General features: G+C 35.4%; 2 protein-coding genes across 3 annotated transcripts; both read right to left on the bottom strand.

Annotated features, from left to right (window-relative positions):
• Positions 1-455: 455 nt before the first annotated feature.
• LOC147503156 (G2/mitotic-specific cyclin-2-like) lies at positions 456-3991 on the bottom strand. The gene is made up of 12 exons (XM_086607946.1): positions 3802-3991; positions 3625-3689; positions 3392-3521; positions 3247-3306; positions 3112-3160; positions 2859-3002; positions 2643-2768; positions 1865-1954; positions 1487-1708; positions 1299-1397; positions 1012-1190; positions 456-906 (listed from the first exon to the last, which is right to left on the bottom strand). Exons 2-12 carry the CDS (start codon positions 3677-3679, stop codon positions 768-770), a joined length of 1293 nt encoding a protein of 430 aa, XP_086464072.1. The 5' UTR covers positions 3680-3689; positions 3802-3991; the 3' UTR covers positions 456-767.
• A 1906-nt stretch (positions 3992-5897) lies between these two features.
• Positions 5898-15883, bottom strand: LOC147503155 (Polynucleotide adenylyltransferase family protein). Of its 2 annotated transcripts, XR_015221914.1 has the most exons (15): positions 15688-15883; positions 15528-15588; positions 15298-15429; positions 14194-14291; positions 14014-14097; positions 13743-13879; positions 13465-13537; positions 13301-13346; positions 13067-13176; positions 12858-12965; positions 12618-12677; positions 11298-11359; positions 9911-10223; positions 8394-8564; positions 5898-7472 (listed from the first exon to the last, which is right to left on the bottom strand). XR_015221914.1 is itself a non-coding variant. In XM_086607945.1 (14 exons), exons 1-14 carry the CDS (start codon positions 15751-15753, stop codon positions 6033-6035), a joined length of 2790 nt encoding a protein of 929 aa, XP_086464071.1. In that variant the 5' UTR covers positions 15754-15880; the 3' UTR covers positions 5898-6032. The 2 variants fall into 2 exon arrangements, 1 of the variants encoding a protein (XP_086464071.1); XM_086607945.1 differs by lacking the exon at positions 8394-8564 and having other exon boundaries at positions 15688-15880.
• Between the last annotated feature and the right edge of the window lie 2814 nt (positions 15884-18697).

The raw sequence follows: 18697 nt of genomic DNA, 5'->3' as shown, positions 1-18697 counted from the left end.
CAAATCTGTCTACAAATTCGCTCTCATTAGTATAAATAGAAAGTATTGTAATAGTTAGGTTAATTATTGAATATATCGTTATGTTATCAGAAATATCAAAGCGCTTATCATGCATGGATCTTACTATAGAAGTTGTAACTGTTGTACGTATGTAGAATCGTTTTTTGTGGATAAAAGCAATATTGGAGAAAACTAACGACTCATATGCTGATGTTAAAGTGGACAGATGCCCATATTGGATGTAACAGTTACAGGAATAGATTCTTTCTACCCGGTTTTGGAGGAGCTGGCGGACCCTCTTCTCTGTTGAGATTTTGGAAATGGAAAGCACGAGCCTAGCAAGCAGTCTTCTGTCTTATTTGATTTCAGAGAATGACTATATAAAATCAGCTATATATTCCATTACAACTACTAAGAACAAAATATCAGGCCTATAGGAAAAAAGATATTCAACATAGAAAAGGCGATTGAACTTTATATTTAATTAAAAAGAAATAACTCTCTGTCATTCACATAGAAACCGAAGTGCCTGAAACAGGTTCAACTAGAAACATATGTTCATAGAAAGTATGACGTGAAAAGAAACAAGTTATTGCCTCACAACCAAATTAAAAGCGAAGATATCCACCAAGGCGCGTAAGATTCAGTTAACACTCCCCAGGGGCAACTTCTGTTGCACACAGTTGAACCCCCAAACCCCCCATCGATGCTCAGAGTTATATTTATGTATAGACAGTGGTAGTTACTAGCGATCCTTCCTTATGATGTCAGTCTCCTAAAAGAAAATGTGCGGGTTCCAACTTCGCAGCATAACCAAACTTAAACGTGCTGTACTTCTTATGTACACCAGCTAATTTCCCTGTTCCGGCCTTCTGATGGAAAGTAACCATCCGTTTGGCGCATTCCCTACAAATTAACAAAGCCACACTCGGAAAATGTATCTATCTTGATATGCATATCACTAATCACACTTATTTACGTATAGATAAAATAAAGGCAGGAAATACTCACAAAAGCTGATTTTCTGGGTATGTAGTGTACCAGACACAAGTTTTGTTCCATTGCTTAAACCTATTAACAACACACTGAGCAGTGTATATTGCAGCTGCAGCTAACAGAGAAGGTGGGAACTTGAGCATTTCATACTCCACCAAGCATAGTTCAATCATGTAGAAGGAAAGGAGTTCGAGCTGTTCAAGCAAGTAAAAGTCATCTCATTTCAGATCCATTTTCTAAGTAACATATACTCAAACCACCACTGCCACTAATAATAAATTGACATGTTGAAATGTACTGACCTTCTTGTCAGATTGAGCCGCCTTTAAAAACCTCCTCATGAACACATATGGGGTTGGAACAGTCATGTTAAACTGTAATGTGTTAACAATGGACTTCTCCTGCAAGCATCCAAGTTCAAACTTTAAAACTTAGCAAAGCAAAAGAACACATTGGTTAATCAAAGAAAACCAAAAAAATATAAATATACCATGTCAAGGACTTCGGATCTTGTGTAAGCCCTGTCTGAAATAATGATCAAGTCCTCCACAACAGGGACACTGACTTCTTCATACTTGCAAGCTAAAAGCATAGCTGTAACTCCAACTAACTGAAGTCTCTTTCTATCTATTGCTTGGTGCTCTAAGAACCTATCTATAAGATTGACAGTCAGGAAGAGAGTCTCGTCCATGAGCTCAAACTTGTAGTGCACCTGTAAATTCAACCAATTAGGTTAGAAATGCAATTTTACTGAGCTACATCTTGCAGTGTAAAGACTAAAGACATCATTCAGCTGGCTACAAATAGAATAACTCTTCAAAACTTTTCCATTCCAATAACTGACATAATTAAATTTGGTGCCACGTACCTCGATTAACCAGTCAATAAGGATTGCTCTCATTCTCTCATTGATGTCATACTGCTGAGCCATATAATTTGGGGAGACACAACTAGAACTCTGCAAAAGAAGAAACTAAATTCAATCAATCTCATTCCAAGTATTCTTATTTCTTCGTATACTAGCAGTAGATGCAGCATTTAGAGAACATTTTTAATTGACTAGCAGGATACAGAGTGTGGTAGTTCTCCTCACACATACTCGATACTGAAAATACAACCAAACCAATTGTTCGTTATGTGTTACAAAACTATCTGTCTATCGACTTCCTTGGGTAAAAACCCAATCCTTTCAAAGATCACTATATTAAACTAGTTTTATATGTATTCATGACCAAATATCTGAAACCAGATTCAAGGTACTCAAGTATTTACGGTACAGATTGGATTTGAAATATTAACGTATAGTAGTTTATTCCAAGCTTACCACCCCAATCTACCAATAAATTATCCATAGAAGTTCTCCACAGAAACTAGTGCCAATCAACCAACCAATTGGTTTCCAAATTCGGTGGCACTCTAACCAACAGGACCACTTACCATAATCAATCAATTCAAGGATCACACGAATGCTCTTGATAATAGGACTCTATGCACCACTGGCATAAGTAACCTTCAAACTGATGGTTTGGTAAATATGACTGCTTAAATAAGTGTTCTATGCATTTTAGTTCCGCAATACAATTTGCTATAGTTGAAGGACTTGAAGAAATTTGAAAAACAGAAATCGTGCCAAGGATGCGACAAACCTCAGAACTTTTGTAGAAGGAGTAGATATCTTCAACATACTCAACAACTGCAAGTGGGTTCTCTGAATCTCCGCAGTCTATATCCATAACAGATTCTGGCATAACATCCTCCATCTCAACCTCTTCCTACAAAATATTACACCAAGTTATTCACAAATATCAAAACGCTTGTGTCACAGAATTTCAAATTGATCACTATTCAATTAATGAAAATACCATCAGATCGATTTCATCCATCATTGCTTCTGTATGCTTCACATACATTGGAACAGAAGAATCACCACTCATGTTGTCGTTTTCCACATCTATGATCACACAATCTTCTTCAGGCTCACTTGTGTCCAACACCGATTTTGTTGGCTGTAACGAAACAAACCAGTATCAGATCAATACACTGTACTCAGCTGGTATACCAAATAACTTCTACCCCAAAAACTTTCAAATAAGTTGTACCCCATAAAACAAATACCTTAACAGAAGGTTTCTCCTGGTTGTTCGCCAATTGCGCAGCAAACTTCCTAATATAAACAACAAGAGCAAACTCTTAGCTCAATAGAAATACAAATTTGAGCATAACCAAATTGAGAATAACTAAAATGCTAACCTTGTAACCGGTCGATGTGCCGGTATAACTGGATTCTTACTACCACAGATCACATGTTTCCTATAAAAAAACCAAGCAAATTACACTACAGAAAAAACAAAAGGCCCTTCATATTGAAAGATTGAGATCAGGATTATAGCCTTACTCTATTAATCCTCTTTTGTTCACTGCACAAGGATAAGGTGCAACTCCAACGATATTCCTATTAAGCTCACTCAATGCTCTTCGATTCTGTCCTGGTTCTAGCCCAATCTTTCCTCGCATTCGCAAACCCCCTTCATAGATTAAACAAAATATCAAAAACCCATGTTTTCAATTAGGCTTTAATGCTAAAACGAATATAATCAAGACCAAGTTTCAAAATTTAATCAAACTTACCCTGGGAAATTGCTGGTCCGATTACACCTGGATTGTTTTCATCGTTTCTCCCCATTGCTACTTATCTACACAACAAGAACAAACACCAAGAAAATCAAAACCCCTTCCACAAGAAACATCCATAAACCTCAAATCTACAAGCCCACTTCATATAATCAAAGAAAACAATCAACTAACCTGAAGTTTTCACTCAATGATTCAAACTTCAAACAAAGAAGTCCAAAACTCAGTTCAAAAACGTGAAGAAGAGAGAGATAAAATGTTAAAAAACAGAAACCCACATTCAAGAATGAAACAATGGTGGGGTTCTTGAACTCTCTTCTTCTTTTCTTTATCTCTCTCTGTAATCAAGAAAATTGATGAAGGAAAAGAAGAAAGAAGATGGAAATAGGGGGATATATGTCTGTAGATGTGCAACTTTTTCTTATTTTTGAACTTTCAACGGCTAGTAAATTATGACCGTTGGATTTGATTTATTTCAGATGAAAATGAAAAGACACGTTGTTTCAATTAGGGTGTTTTAACGGTTACCTATGCCATGTGCTTTCAAAATTTTAAGTTGTTCCTGTTTATTATATTATAACATTTGGTTGTTGACGTTGTTGTTGTATTAAGAGGTTATTGACTTTTGACACCAGTTGCTTTATTTGACACGTGGTGTGCTTCTTTTGTTGTTCTAATATATTTCCTGTGAGCATATCAGATTAGTGTGTCATAATCATAATAAAAGACCTTAAATTAATAACATCTGTACTCGACAGTGGAGGTCCAACGATAATCTATGAACTTCCACTTTCGAGTTCAACAAATGGTCTATACATTCATGTTCGTTGAATTTTGATTAAGGAACCTAAAGTTGGACACTCAATGATAATAGATTGTGTTTAGCAGGTGCCGACTGGCAAAGTCGGTAAAACCTTTAGGTGATGATACCAAAGGTCACAAGTAGATGGCAGCTACATTGCCAGCCGTGTAACAGGGCACGAATGTCTTACAATGTAGTTAGTGACATCGAGGGCTTCATTATAATTCCCACTCACTAGTGGAATAATGCCCTCTTCAAAGTTCAAACCAGTGCTAAATTGCCATTTGAAAGTGGTAGCATTCAAAGTTCCCATGTGTACACTAGGAGCCTTGATCTTATTAAGATCGTTCAAAAGAGTGCATTAAGACAGCAGATATGACATTATATCTAACTCAGTTTGTCACCTATAATATTAGTTGTTGTTCAATACGCCAAAATTATTACTATTAAAAAAAAGATTATGAAGCTCATTCTGTATAAATAATATGGCCAAAGAATATTAATTGTTATCCTGTGAGAAAGCAAAGCCTGGCAGTATTGCAGTAAGCAGCAGGCGGTTTCTTGAAGCAATGCCGTTAACATTTGTCCCCTTTCCAGTTTTGAGACGAGATGAGATTAAATTTGACTTTCAGCTTTATATGACTGCCATTGACTGAAACTGCAAGGCTTAAAACTCCATTACTGATTAAAGTTTCATGCAGACCGAATTCTAATGTGAACTCAGTAACGCTAAGAGCAAGAACAATGCCTGTGCTAAGCACATGATCGTATGTTGCACTCAGTTCTGCCAAAAATTGCAATGCACATGTGCTAGCCATCTCACCTCCTATTCATCAAGTGTTTGATTCTCAGGTGAATGTGGCAAAATCATTTTGTTCATCTAAAACTTTCCTTTAACTTGATTTAAACTAAAATCGATGTCATGTCATAATTGGCTGTTAAACTTGTTTGCTAAACATGCTTTTTCAATCTCGCAGGCTAAAATAGCATATTGCACTGGACTAGCTCTCATGAGTATGTGTATACAATACTGTACATGGAATATTAAAAATCGTGTCATCTCTTTGAGGGGCATAAATTTGAACTTAAAATGATCGTTTAATTCTAAACTAAAATACACGAGATTTTGTTCGTTTCATATTTTTCTTGATTATCTTTTCTAGGTCAATGTTTTCGACAGAAAAAGAATATGCGTTTTTCTTCATCTTGTAATGCAAAATAATTAATCAATCCATAACCCAAATCAATTTGCTAATGCATCAATCATGAGAACTAGGAGAAACGAAGATTTGGCTCCTGGGCAATCCATATCCTTAATTCCTTATACCCCAGCAGAATTTATCAAAATTTCCAACTGTTTTGTGTCTTGGTCAACGAATAGTTGATTCTGTGACTTCCAAATTTCATCATCCTTTATTTTTTAACTTCTCAGAAAGATTACGCTAGTGATAGACAACATTTCCTGATCTACCTGAAATTTCATGGAAAATCCATCGATTGAAAAGAAAATCCAGAAAACAATTAGGCGTACACAGTTCTCAATCAACAGGGCAATAACATGATTTACATTCTACCACACCACTACTGCGTGCAATAATTCAATTCACACGAACAAAGAAGACAATTTGCGGTATATACTGACCACAGCTTGTGGTTCTGGATTAGACTCTGAACGATGATGTTTATTCTCCTTGACCACCTGCTGCTTTTGGTTTGATATATGCATTTGACACCCCACCACTGCCTGTGGTTCTCGGTTAGACTCTGATTGATGATTTTTATTCTCCTTGACCACCTGCTGCTTTTGTTTCGACCTATGCATTTGACGCCTCACCACACGCTGTGGTTCTTGATTAGACTCTGAACTCTTCTCCTTGAACACCTGCTGCTTTTGGTTTGATATATGCATTTGACACCCCACCACAGCCTGTGGTTCTCTGTTAGACTCGGATTGATGATGTTTACTCTCCTTGACCACCTGCTGCTTTTGTTTTGACCTATGCATTTGACGCCCCACCACAGGCTGTGGTTCTGGATTAGACTCTGAACGATGGTGTTTATTCTCCTTGACCACCTGCTGCTTTTGGTTTGATATATGCATTTGACACCCCACCACAGCCTGTGGTTCTCGGTTAGACTCTGATTGATGATGTTTATTCTCCTTGACCACCTGCTGCTTTTGTTTCGACCTATGCATTTGACGCCTCACCACAGGCTGTGGTTCTTGATTAGACTCTGATTGATTATTTTTATTCTCCTTGACCACATGCTGCTTTTGTTTCCAGCTATACATTTGACACCTCTCAAATACCTTTAACAATTTTCTCGTATTTGAATTTTGTGGACAGTCTGTCTCAGCCATATCCCGTTCTTGAACAGGATGAGATGAAATTAAAAAACTGTTGTCCTTCTTAACTACCTCCGTTGATTGCTCCACATGTGATGATGAGATTGTGTCAATATCTAACTTAATTGAACCATCTTTCTCCCTCTCAAACACCTCCTTTCTTTTATTCGAATTTGAATTCTGCAAATGGTCTTTCTTGTTTCCATCAACCTGCCGTTGCTCAAGATGAGATATCATCAGACAACTTGTTTCCTCGCTGCCTACCTTTCTTTTGTGTTCCAAATGTGACACTGAGATTATGCCTATATTTGACTTCTGTGACCGTTGTTTCTCCTCCTTACCCACCTGACAGTTATTATTGTATCCAGGTGAATGTTCTTTCTCATTCTCAAACACCTTCCTTCGGTTAAGACGAGATGTAATTTTACGCATCTCCTCCCCAATCACCTTTTGTTGTTTATCACTATGTGATAATGGTAGATGCTGCAACTCCTGTAATTGATCATGGATAGACACACTGCCCAAAGTATCCATGATGACCTTGCCAAGCACAAACCTTATCTCACCGTGATTACCCTGTTTAAGTAATTCGTAGTCTATCTCAAAACAACTCCTGTTCTGGGATTCATCAACATCGTCAAGCAGGACTTCAAAAAGCTCAGCAACTGTTCTACCCATGTGCTTTGATATAAATACCTGAAATGCATATTTTCCTTCTAAATGATGCACATGAATAAATCAAATATATCGAGCTATGCATGTAATTACAAATAATACAACAGCAGCAGCAGCAGAAGCAGCAAGAAGAAGAAGAATAAGAATCAGGTCACTTGTTAATCCTCCCTATAGATTACTAATGTTCAGAACCAGGCAGGATGAACGAAATAAGAAAACAAATGAGTCAGCAAGATAGACGGTTCTGCCCAAGCCCACATCAAGTAAATAACACAAACAGACAGTGGCGGGGATGGACTAGGGAATGCAGTCCGGAGGCCAACTTAAATGATTGGTGTGGCTGTGGACGTGACGACATGGGCAAATATAAATAATGTAGGACACTGTCATGTTACATGGCAGGGACACATAAGGGATATGAGGGGCAAAGCCTTATAGATTTAGGAATTTTTGTGCTGATTATAGTGTAATTTCTTAGTTTTTCAAATTGTTGCGCCGCCCCCACCCGCTGTCTCCGTCCTTGCATGTGTCCACACATGCATTCAAAGTAATAGTGTCAATTGTTCTCATCTTTGTAACTTATTATCACAATCTAGTTTGTGATAAAATTAGAACAATTGTTTTGTTAGATTTGAAAGATACATTGGTCATTACCTAGAAGCTTACAAAAATGGCTTTTAATGGTGTGGTTTGTGTGTATCGTGTATGTATATATAAACTATGCTATGAACAAGACAAAAATACTTACAAAAGGAAATAATGGCTGTGCTGATTGAAAGTATTTCTAAAAGCACCTAAAATTCTTGGGAAAATTCGTAAATCATTTCAGAATTCTCAGATTGGATTGATTTTAGATAATTCAAAAAAATCAGAAAATCAAAATTTGAAATTACATCCGATTCCGATCTGAATTATTTTCGGAATAATCAGGAAAATCAGAACCTGAAAATTGCTTCCAAATTCAGAAATGTTGTGGATCGGATTTCGGAAAAAGATTGACACCTCTAAGCATCGGACACACTTCCAACTTTCCAAGCCATGTTGGCATCAACACAAACACACATGAGATTTTCTGTTCTGTCCATGACTCCATGCCAAATATGGTTGAATCCCCTGTAAGTTACAAGAATGCCTCTATGTCATGTGCACCGATCACTGGACAGTTCAATCACATCTTTCAGATGCTTAACCATTTTCAAAAGATAAATAGGCACTCACCATTAAGAAGAGATGTCTCAACTCTCAACTACTCTACTTTCAAACCTGAAAATGTATCTATGTATTCAAGGTCGGGATTTTTTTAGGTATCTCAGTATCTGCACACACTTAGGGTTTTGGGATAACTTTATGATAGGACAGGTATAATGGTCCAGGTTCCAACCAAAATCCGAATATATGGGGTTTGAGCTAAATAAAAAATATCTGAGTAGAGTACAAACGTATACACCGATCAGGTATGGATCCTGATACTGTTTATAATAGAAAAATTCGAATGAATAGATTTGAAACTTGTTTTCTTGAAATGATCTAGTTTTTTGGTAGTACATAATTTGTTATGTGATAACATTAGCGCTAAAGGTGCATTACAATTCTTTTTTAGAAAGAATAAACAGCAATCAAAATGGAGAGTAGAAAGAAGAAACGATGCACATAGAGAATAACGGGGTTTACCAATGCCTACATCTGCCAAGAACAATTAACCACAAAATCTCTGATGTAGATAATTGCAGTAAGACACGATTGATTAGTTTCTACAATAATATAAAAATATCACGAACCCTAAAAGACTCTTATAATAGAATATCAAATAACACCAAATAGCTGTTTAGTTTTTTTTGGTGGGAAGCTGTTTAGTTCAATTAAATAGACACTTTAAAATAGACTCAATAACTTGCTAATCAAGATACTTGTTGAAGTAGAAAACTACTATAAGTATTTGATATCCTAGCCGTGCCCCATTTTTTTTTATAATACTTAACATATATTTCACCAAGATAGCAGAATCTTATTTTTTTATTTTTTTTATTTTGTTTTTTTTATCAGTAAAATTCAATTCATTAATAATGACATAAAGATATAGTGTTAAAATAATAGGCTAAGATAGCAGAATCTTATAAAATAAGAATAACGTATTATTCTGGTTTTTGGGAGTTTTGGATCTTTTCTTGTTCTAACTTTTTCTTTTTCTTTTCACCATGTTCCTTTTCTCTTATCTTCTTTATTTATGTCGGTTTTATGCTCGAGTCTAATGTAGGTATGTTCTTGCTACTTATATTATCTTCGAAGTGAATGGCGACTCTGACTATATCAAATTATCAATACACAACTACCACCAATTATATTAATTAGGACGCAGGATATAAAACAATCAGGAAGGAAAAAATTAGGCTAATTAGAAAAATATACTACAACACACATCAGTTTCTTAACCGAAACAACAACAATTTAGATCCACTTACCGAACCAAAACATGGATATAGTGGATATCTTTCCATTGACAGGAAAAGACTTTGCGGCTCAGTCAAGGCATCGATTGAAGATATCACTTGCGAGGCAAACTGTTTAACATCTTCTGCAAGTGCTTTGTCAGATTTGTTGGAACAAGACTGTGAAATCTCGGGCGAAAAATCTACATGCGTTTTCGATTTTTCTCTTGCAAACTCCACTGCTTCCTTCCAGTTTCCATGATAAAAAATAGAGGACAAAGCCCAAACCACAAGAGCGTCTTGCGGATTATTCACTAGTGCTAGATGAAATGCCAATACTCCAACCCTGTATGCATAAAGTCATGAATAGTCAGCTAAACCCTAGAAACAAGTACTTAAAGAAACTGAAATGAGGTACCACTTGCTTATTTAGATGTAGAATCTTTCAAATCTTACGGAAAACTATAGTTCCAACACGGTTTGACACAGAAGTCTCTAATGTCACTCATATTGGACAAATGACACTAATTAAGTTGTGATTTTCGGGAAAGGGTTCTATCGGACCCACCATATCCAAAAAATAATTCAATTCAAAATTTCTAAAATTGTTTAAGGAAAACAAACGTAAACTATTTTACGCGCAATTGACAGCCAAAATGTCCGAAACTCATGTAGGAGTACACGTCTAAATTTGGTAGGTTACAAATTTTGGATTCAGCTGACTTTTAAATAACACGATGCTGAGAACATACTACCCAAAAAAACACAAATACTGGGAAATGTTGGATTATGAGAGGAAAAAAGCTTGATTTTAGAGATTTAGAGAGAAAGAAGGGGTTCCAAACCCTAAAAGTCAGGGGTTGGAAGTTCTATCCTGAGAGGACAAGTTTCTCCTTCCTCTTCCATAAACAATTTAGTGGGTTTATTTTATGAATTCGAGTCATAATTGGTTGAACTATTCGGAATTTCCCCTGTTCTCCCTTCATAAAATTAAGATCTAAGGTTCTTGCTTTATTACTGGTGTTCATCTTTACTTCTTGCTTCTGCAGGTAGAGGCGTTACAGTAGCCAATTGCTCCAGGAGCGCATAGTGACTAGTCCTAGTAATCATAATTAATCAGAACTAATCGAGTGATTATCCTGATTAAGAAACTTTCCCTCCCCCTAGGTAACACATAACACATGCCACATATAACACCATAAATCAAAAGAAAGTCAGAAAGTACTTAAGTCTCACTTTAAAAGGGCCAAAGTGCAAAGTGCAAACATAGCCTCATTGCAACATAGTTACTGTCAACATAAGTTATACACACCAAACATAATCTACTAAAGTGCCAATCATACCCAAACCTGGGTATTGTGGACCTTTATATGCATATATTGTGTTTAAACACCAAAAAAAAAACACAGAAACGACTTACCACACAGTGGGAATAGAGGGTCGATTAGAAGCAAACAACTTATCCATACTGGCAAAAAGTTTCTGCAAAACCGCACAAACTGGACTTAGATTGCGAAGAAGGAATCAACAAACTAACAAAAGAAGAATCACTATTTGATCAAAATATTCGCTGAACATTGCAAAAGATATGGATCATGTACTTAAGAGATTCTCCCTTAACCTTTCAGTAGGGTTTAATGGGAGATCTCACAAAGCTGAGACTGATTAACATATTTGTTCCTGATCTGCCGGTGAATAGCTAGGATCGAAGAAGATGCCATTCTTTGATGATAAATAAAAGAGAATGAATTTGTGGACATACACTTAAAACTTGTGGACAGCAAAAGCTAGTTGGTCCACATAGTAAATGTAAGTTAGTCGACCAACAACCCAAACCACAGCATCACTTCTTTTTCTTTTATTATTTTCTACAATAAATAAAAGAAAATTAAAAATAACATGATCAATTAATCAAATGGGTAAAACTACACTGTTCATCTTCTTCATCTCTACCACCTATCTCGTCGGAATTCAAGCCGGAAAAGGTTCACCAGTCTTTTAATCCAATTCACACAAGCTTAATTTTCTTTTTTGGGTCTAGTCCTGATCGTCAAACCCCATACCCATCATTTCAGTTCCACCAAAAATCACTACTCGTTCCATCCCAATATACAAGTTCATGAAGAAAGAACAAGTGGGCATGTTTCTGCCTCTTTGTTTTCTCAATTGAAGTTTCTTCACCGTCACCTCTTTGACGGAATATTTAACTTGGTTATTTAACTTGGTTATCAGGATTGCCAGACATACGTGGTTGAAGAATTGGAGTGATGACCATCTGTTTGGTTTTCTTTTTGTTGTTTTATTTCATTTATTTATGTCCTTTCCATTTTTTTAATTCATTGATGTAGTGGTTTTGGTTGTTGGTTCACTAATTTAAGTTTCTTACGTGGACCAACCAGGTTATGTTGTCCTGTGGACAGTTTTAAGTGTATGTCCACAAATTCATTCTCTAAATAAAAAGGCATGATTACAGCATTGGTCAACTCTATGTGAAGATAAAAAGGGCTCGCAGTTTGATGACTTATTATTCAACTGAACTGGGCTCCGAATGGCAAAAAACATATATAGAGAGACGTTAAGTTCTTTGTAGTAATTTCCTATTAGAGTGCTGCCCTCCATCAATCTTAAGCCTTTGTTTTCCAGTAGGCAGCAAATAATGAATGAGCTAACTAGGTAAGGGGGGTGAACCTAATTAAGAAGTTAGTGCCTAGGCTGTCATTTCAATCAGTAATGTACTCACAAACAGCATTGGGGAACCCTGGGCAGTTTGATCATGGGCCTCTGCAGATAGGTATGCTGCCTGCAATCAAATAATTATCCAATGTCATAAATAAGCATTGCTGTGAAGTTATCAAAATAAAACCACTACAACAAAAACAACAACAACAACAATAGTAATAATTATAATCCTAACAACAAATAAAAACAAAATATTGAATAGAAAAATAGTGAAGCCACTAATAAAACCACCAGTACTCACATGAAATGGGAGCACAATGTCTAAAATTTTGAATCTCTTCAGTAAACTGAGAGAAGATTTAGCAGATCCATAAGAAAGCATATAGTCCATTTCCAGCATCACCCTTGCCTAAAATATGAAACATTGAAGATTAGTGTCAAAAACAAACTATTATGTAGGAAAACATTGCTGGGTTATTTCAAACCTTTCTGAATTCTGCCAGAGATTACCTTGTCCATATCCAATATAGACATATAAAGGTCCTGAATTGCAGCAGCGGTCTCCTTGGAAAATGACAGGCCAAGACGAGCAGCAATTCTTACGCCACGCAAAATTCTTGCTGATAAGAGTTTCCATTTCAGTTAAAACTGTTCAATACAAAATTCTGTGACCTTGACCATTTCAGAGGTCAAGAAGCATGAATGTTAGAAAGAACCAATCTCGGAAAACGAAAAAACACCAACCACAGTCCTCCTTGAAAGACACGCGAGCAGGGATTACAGTTTGCACCTGAATATATAATCATACAAACAAGATAAAAGAGTGTTACAGACGAATATTTCCTGAACCAGCAAAAACATAATGAAAATCGGACAACTAAAACTAGATCAGCGAATGAGAACATCACCTTGCACAACTTCAAATCTCTCATTCCGTTGGCGTAGTCATAGATTTTATTAGCAGATGGATCATAAAATAAGCTGTTCCCATCAAATCACGAATATCATTTTAAAGGTTAGAAGGCATCATCAAGAACCTCATAAAGTGGTTTTAGGAAACTGCTAATATAGTAGTGGACAACCACACGATAATGTAACAGGATATTTAAAACAAATCAATTATGTGCAGTGAAAGTTATCAATATACCACATATACAAGAGGAAGAGACCTTAACAAAAAACATACCTGTTAATTGTGAAGTCACGACGCAGGCAATCTTTCCAGCGAACAAAGTCTTCTTTATTACAACCAGTTGGCCGTTGAGAGGGAAATACTGTTCCCTTTCCATCGGCAACTGTATCAACAGTGTCAAAACTAGATACCTGATATGGTAGGATTATAGCGGCTAGTGTCTTAACAAACTTAGAGAATTAAAACAAAAACAAAGGAAAACTGACCATTAAGACAATAAACAAGCATACTAACAGAACCAATTACATTGAAGTTCTCTACTTACCTCAATCCTGGAGCCTTTAATAAACACATGACATATAGGAAAGCGCTTGCCAACAATCTGAGAACGATGGAATTGTTTTTTGATCTGCATAAGACCAACATAAACCATACATCATGAACCAACAATCCAACTAAGAATTAAGTAAGAGAACCTAGATCTAACTCAACCTGCCATCAATACCTGTTTGAGGTTAGCATTGGTCACCACATCAAAATCCTTAGGTATTCTGTCTAGGAGCAAATCCCGCACACATCCACCTACTAAATAAGCTTTAAAACCTGCATATCCACTGAACTACTCATTTTCAAAACCTTTTAACTTGTGGGTTGAAATTAATTAAGAATGAATAATTAATGATAGAATTGAACTACACTTAACGAATGAGGGAGAAAAACAGCCATCTCAATCCTTCTAGTACATCTATCTTATATAACTCTATTTAGAACCAAAATGCTTGAGTGATAGTCCCTTAAAAGACTAGTCGAAGTTTGGATGTTATTAAAAAAAAAACTAAGGTCGTGTTTGATTTGTGGAAAATTTAGCGAATGCAAAGTTTTATCCAATAACAGTGACTGCAAGAAGCTTGATTGTTTCATGGCATCAAAAAGTATAGACGAGGTTTCTCAAACCCAGTGCAATCCTTTTTTAAATGATTTTAACACGTCTATATAATAAGATAGGGTCTTTTCGGGCACTAGAAGGCAAAATAACAAAGAGGTAAATAAAAGGAACGCTCCAGACTGATTTCCACCAATGAATGGCCAATATGCCTTCTAATTCCTTGAGATGCGTGTTTGATTGTGATAATATGATATTGTCCAATAATTTTCGTGTGACACAATGGGCCGAAACGGCTCTTGCGTCAACTTCCGTCAAGTTGGTCAGCTGTTCGAGCCTGGCCACTGTCATTTTTGTGCCTTTTTTTAAAATTTAATTAATAATCTAACGGCTGGGAAATAATTCAAATATAGCCACCAGGTGATTCGAACTTGATCCCAACATGACAAATACTTGTGGTATGACCAATACATTACCTAATTTGCAGCATGTAAGAGGTACATAATAAAATATAAAAATCATCTATTAGAACCTATTCTAGGACTGCGGGGATGCCTTTAAGCTACATGAAATTGTTGCTTAAGGCACAGGACATATTCTAGTTTCATGACAAGTGTTGGTGATGATATATTCGCAACATTTCGTTATATTGATCGGAAAGTAATAACTTGATACTAATGAAACAATATAAAAGCAATAACTTACTAAAAACAGCAAATAACTAACCCTTCATACGAAGAATGTGCAAAATTGTATGTGATTCAGGTGACACTTTCTTTCGGTCAACTCTCGCAATCCTTGAATCCACGACCCTCCATTTCCTCTTGTCAACATAGTCATCAACAATACTATCTCTACCTAAAAAAATTGCCATACAAAAACTACACTTACACAACACAACATAGCATTCCAATACATTACTAACAAAAAACAAAATTTCATATTAAAACACCTACTAGTTTGACTCGTATGACAGTGCGCATTTTGGATATCTCGAGCCAATGTATGATTTAATCTCTGAAAAGAAACGAACTTTAGATAAAGATATACAATGTTTGACGAAATGCGTGAAAGAAAGAAGAAAAATATATATTGTTAGAGAGGGATGGGAAGTACCTGGAAATTGGAAAGAAGGGCTTGGAGACGAGAGATGTTTGAAGGAGAGAGGAAATGATTTGTCATGAGAGCTGTGTCAGTGTGTGTGTGTTTTGTTACAGCCGCAAAGGCGCCATTTATTTACGTAGACTAGAAACTCTTGGAATTAGAGACAGAGAGATCTGAAATTTCTATTGGCAAAATATATCGGCATCTACAAGGGGTGTTTCTTCTCGTCAATACAAGTGAAAATAATTCCTCTCTTATCACCGCCACCTCAGCACTTATTCACCCATTTTTTAACGTTTTGGTAAAAACAAGGTGAAACTGTGCAATGCAAAGGTGAATAAAATATCTCGGACCGGATGTTAGATTCCGTCCGAAGCCTTTTTGATCTAGACCGAATGTAACATCCCGTCCGGTATTTTGTCTGAAGTTAAAAAAATCGAAAAAACACGCCGTCAAAAAAAAAAATCGAAAAAAAGCGTACGAGATGGAATCCAACATCCCGTCCGAAGTTAACAAGTCAGCCACTATCTCGGTGAAATATTTCACCTTGAAATCAACTGGGGACTAAAGTCACCAGTTTTTCACCTCTGCATTGCACAGCCATTTTCCAACAAAATTGGTAACTATAGTCACAAATCCCCCTTATTCACCTGCATTGCAAATGCTCTTAGTGTTATAGATTACCTGAGGAGTTACATGGTAAAGAAAGATAACCCCCTACTAAAATGAGCCTAGTTTTTGTCTGTGAGATGACCAATTAAATGAGCCTCAAGATCACTTTTATTTTTTATTTTTTTCAAAAGGCGTTTTATATTGAGATACTTAGTTCCACGCGGGATATATTAAGTTTCTATTGGGAAAAAAACAAACGTGGGATATATTAAGGCTTGCATTGAGATATATAAGTTATTGGGTTACTGCACTTATCACCAATTGGTTTTAAGTTTAATATTTTATATTATATGTAGAAACAAATGTGAGGCTTAACCTTTCCATATCACAAATTTTTTTTTTAGTCCCCAGCTTCATCAGAAGAATTGGGAGCATAAGTTCCTGACTGATAAACTGCAAATAAAAAACAGCAAACACCATAAATAAAACACTAGCTTTCGAACCCGTCCTACGAACGAGTGTCGTTATATTAAATTATTCTAAAAAATATTAGTAACTATTCATAGCTATGAGATATGGAAATTATATTAATCACTTGTTCAAAATTTCTTGCAGCACTCTCTATCAAAAGAAAGCACCAAACCTTGGTAAAACTCATCGATTTATTTTTGTTGTTATGTTTAATAATAGAAGTTTGATTGAAATTTTGTAAGAATGCCCAATGTGGCGAAGATGATATTGAAGCTACTTAAATAGCAAGACATTTCCAATCATAATAAAATAATTATAATAAACACTACTTAAAATGCAAAACTATACTTGTTGAGATATTATATTCTCCCTATATATAATACAACTATGTTTCGAGGTTAGTTTAATGTATTTGCATCAAGTTTCCGATTTTACGTTAATTATTCTTTGAGGTTAATTCAATGTAGTTGTATCAAGTTTATGATTTTTCTGTTAATTATTATTTGAGGTTAGTTCAGTGCAGTTGTACCAAATTTACGATTTTCCGTTAGTTATTTATTAAGGTTAATTCAGTGTAGTTCCATCTAGTTTTAAATGTTTCGTTAATTCCTCTTTGAGATTAGTTAATTGCATTTGCATTAAGGTTCCAATTTTCCGTTAATTATTCTTTGAGGTTAGTTTAATACATCTGCATTCAGTTTCTGATTTTCCGTTAATTATTTTTCGAAGTTAGTTCGCATCTAGCTTCAAATTTCCGGTTATTTATGCTTTGAGGGTAGTTTGATGTAGTTACATCTGGTTTCCGATTTCTAGTTAGCTATTATTTGAGATTATTTCAATGCATTTGCATCCAATTTCTGATTTTTTGTTAAATATTCATGAAGGATATTACATCCAATTTCTGATTTCCCGGCTTGTTAGTTAATATACGATTTTAGTTTAATACAGTTGCATCCAATTTCCGATTTTTCATTAATTATTTTTTGAGGTTAGTTCAATGCAGTTGCATCCAATTTTCGATTTCCCGTTAATTGTTATTTGAGGTTAGTTGTTTAATGCATTTGCAGCAAGTTTTCGATTTCCCATTAATTTTTTTTAGGTTTGTTCAATATAGTTACATCAAATTTATGATATCCCGTTAATTATTCATTGAGGTTAGTTTAGTGCATTTGCATTTTTTTTTTTTTTTTTTTATGTTTCTATATTCGTTAATTAGTTTTTAGATTAGTTCATTGCATTTGCATCCAGCTTCCGATTTCTCATTAATAACTCTTTGAGGTTAGTTCAAGACATCTGCATCTAGTTTATGATTTCTGATTATTTATGCTTTGAGGTTAGTTCGATGCAATTTCATCCGGTTTCTGATTTCTCATTAACTATTTTTTGAGATTATTTCAATGCATTTGCATATAGTTTCTGATTTCCCGTCAATTATTCTATGATGTTAATTCAATGCAGTTGCATTTGGTTTTTTATTTCCTATTAATTATATTTTGAGGTTAGTTCAATGCATTTGCATCCAGTTTCTGATTCACCGTTAATTATTATTTGAGGTTTGTTTGATGCATTTTTGCATACCATTTCCGATTTCCCGTTAAATATTTTTCAAGAATTTGCATCCAATTTCTAATTTCCCATTAGTTATTCTCTGACGTTAGTTTAATGCAGTTGCATCCAATTTCCGATTTCTAGTTAATTACTTTTTGAGTTTAGTTTATTGCATTTGCATAAAGTTTCTAATTTCCCATTAATTACTCTTTGAGCTCAGTTCAATGTATTTGAATCTAGTTTTCGATTTCCTTTTAATTATCCAATGTGGTGTGTAATACCAACTTTCTACCTATCTATCTGTAGTGTCCTTGCAAACATGACATAAAAATAAATCATGTTTGATATACTATATGGGATCATCAAAGATTATTCAATTCTCAATTTCCCG

The sequence above is a fragment of the Coptis chinensis genome, chromosome 4, assembly GCF_015680905.1.
Source record: "Coptis chinensis isolate HL-2020 chromosome 4, ASM1568090v1, whole genome shotgun sequence".
Classification (NCBI taxonomy): domain Eukaryota; kingdom Viridiplantae; phylum Streptophyta; class Magnoliopsida; order Ranunculales; family Ranunculaceae; genus Coptis; species Coptis chinensis.
This window is presented reverse-complemented; position numbering and strand designations above follow the sequence as displayed.

What these genes read in the sequence shown, in the direction of transcription:
- LOC147503156 (XM_086607946.1), bottom strand. Translation starts at nt 3,679, where the DNA reads ATGGGGAGAAACGATGAAAACAATCCAGGTGTAATCGGACCAGCAATT. An exon ending in CGGACCAGCAATTTCCCAGG is followed by an intron (nt 3,522 to 3,624) that starts GTAAGTTTGATT and finishes TAATCTATGAAG; the next exon opens with GGGGTTTGCGAATGCGAGGA. An exon ending in AACAAAAGAGGATTAATAGA is followed by an intron (nt 3,307 to 3,391) that starts GTAAGGCTATAA and finishes GTTTTTTTATAG; the next exon opens with GAAACATGTGATCTGTGGTA.
- LOC147503155 (XM_086607945.1), bottom strand. Translation starts at nt 15,753, where the DNA reads ATGACAAATCATTTCCTCTCTCCTTCAAACATCTCTCGTCTCCAAGCC. An exon ending in CCCTTCTTTCCAATTTCCAG is followed by an intron (nt 15,589 to 15,687) that starts GTACTTCCCATC and finishes GTTTCTTTTCAG; the next exon opens with AGATTAAATCATACATTGGC. An exon ending in GCACATTCTTCGTATGAAGG is followed by an intron (nt 14,292 to 15,297) that starts GTTAGTTATTTG and finishes GTGGATATGCAG; the next exon opens with GTTTTAAAGCTTATTTAGTA.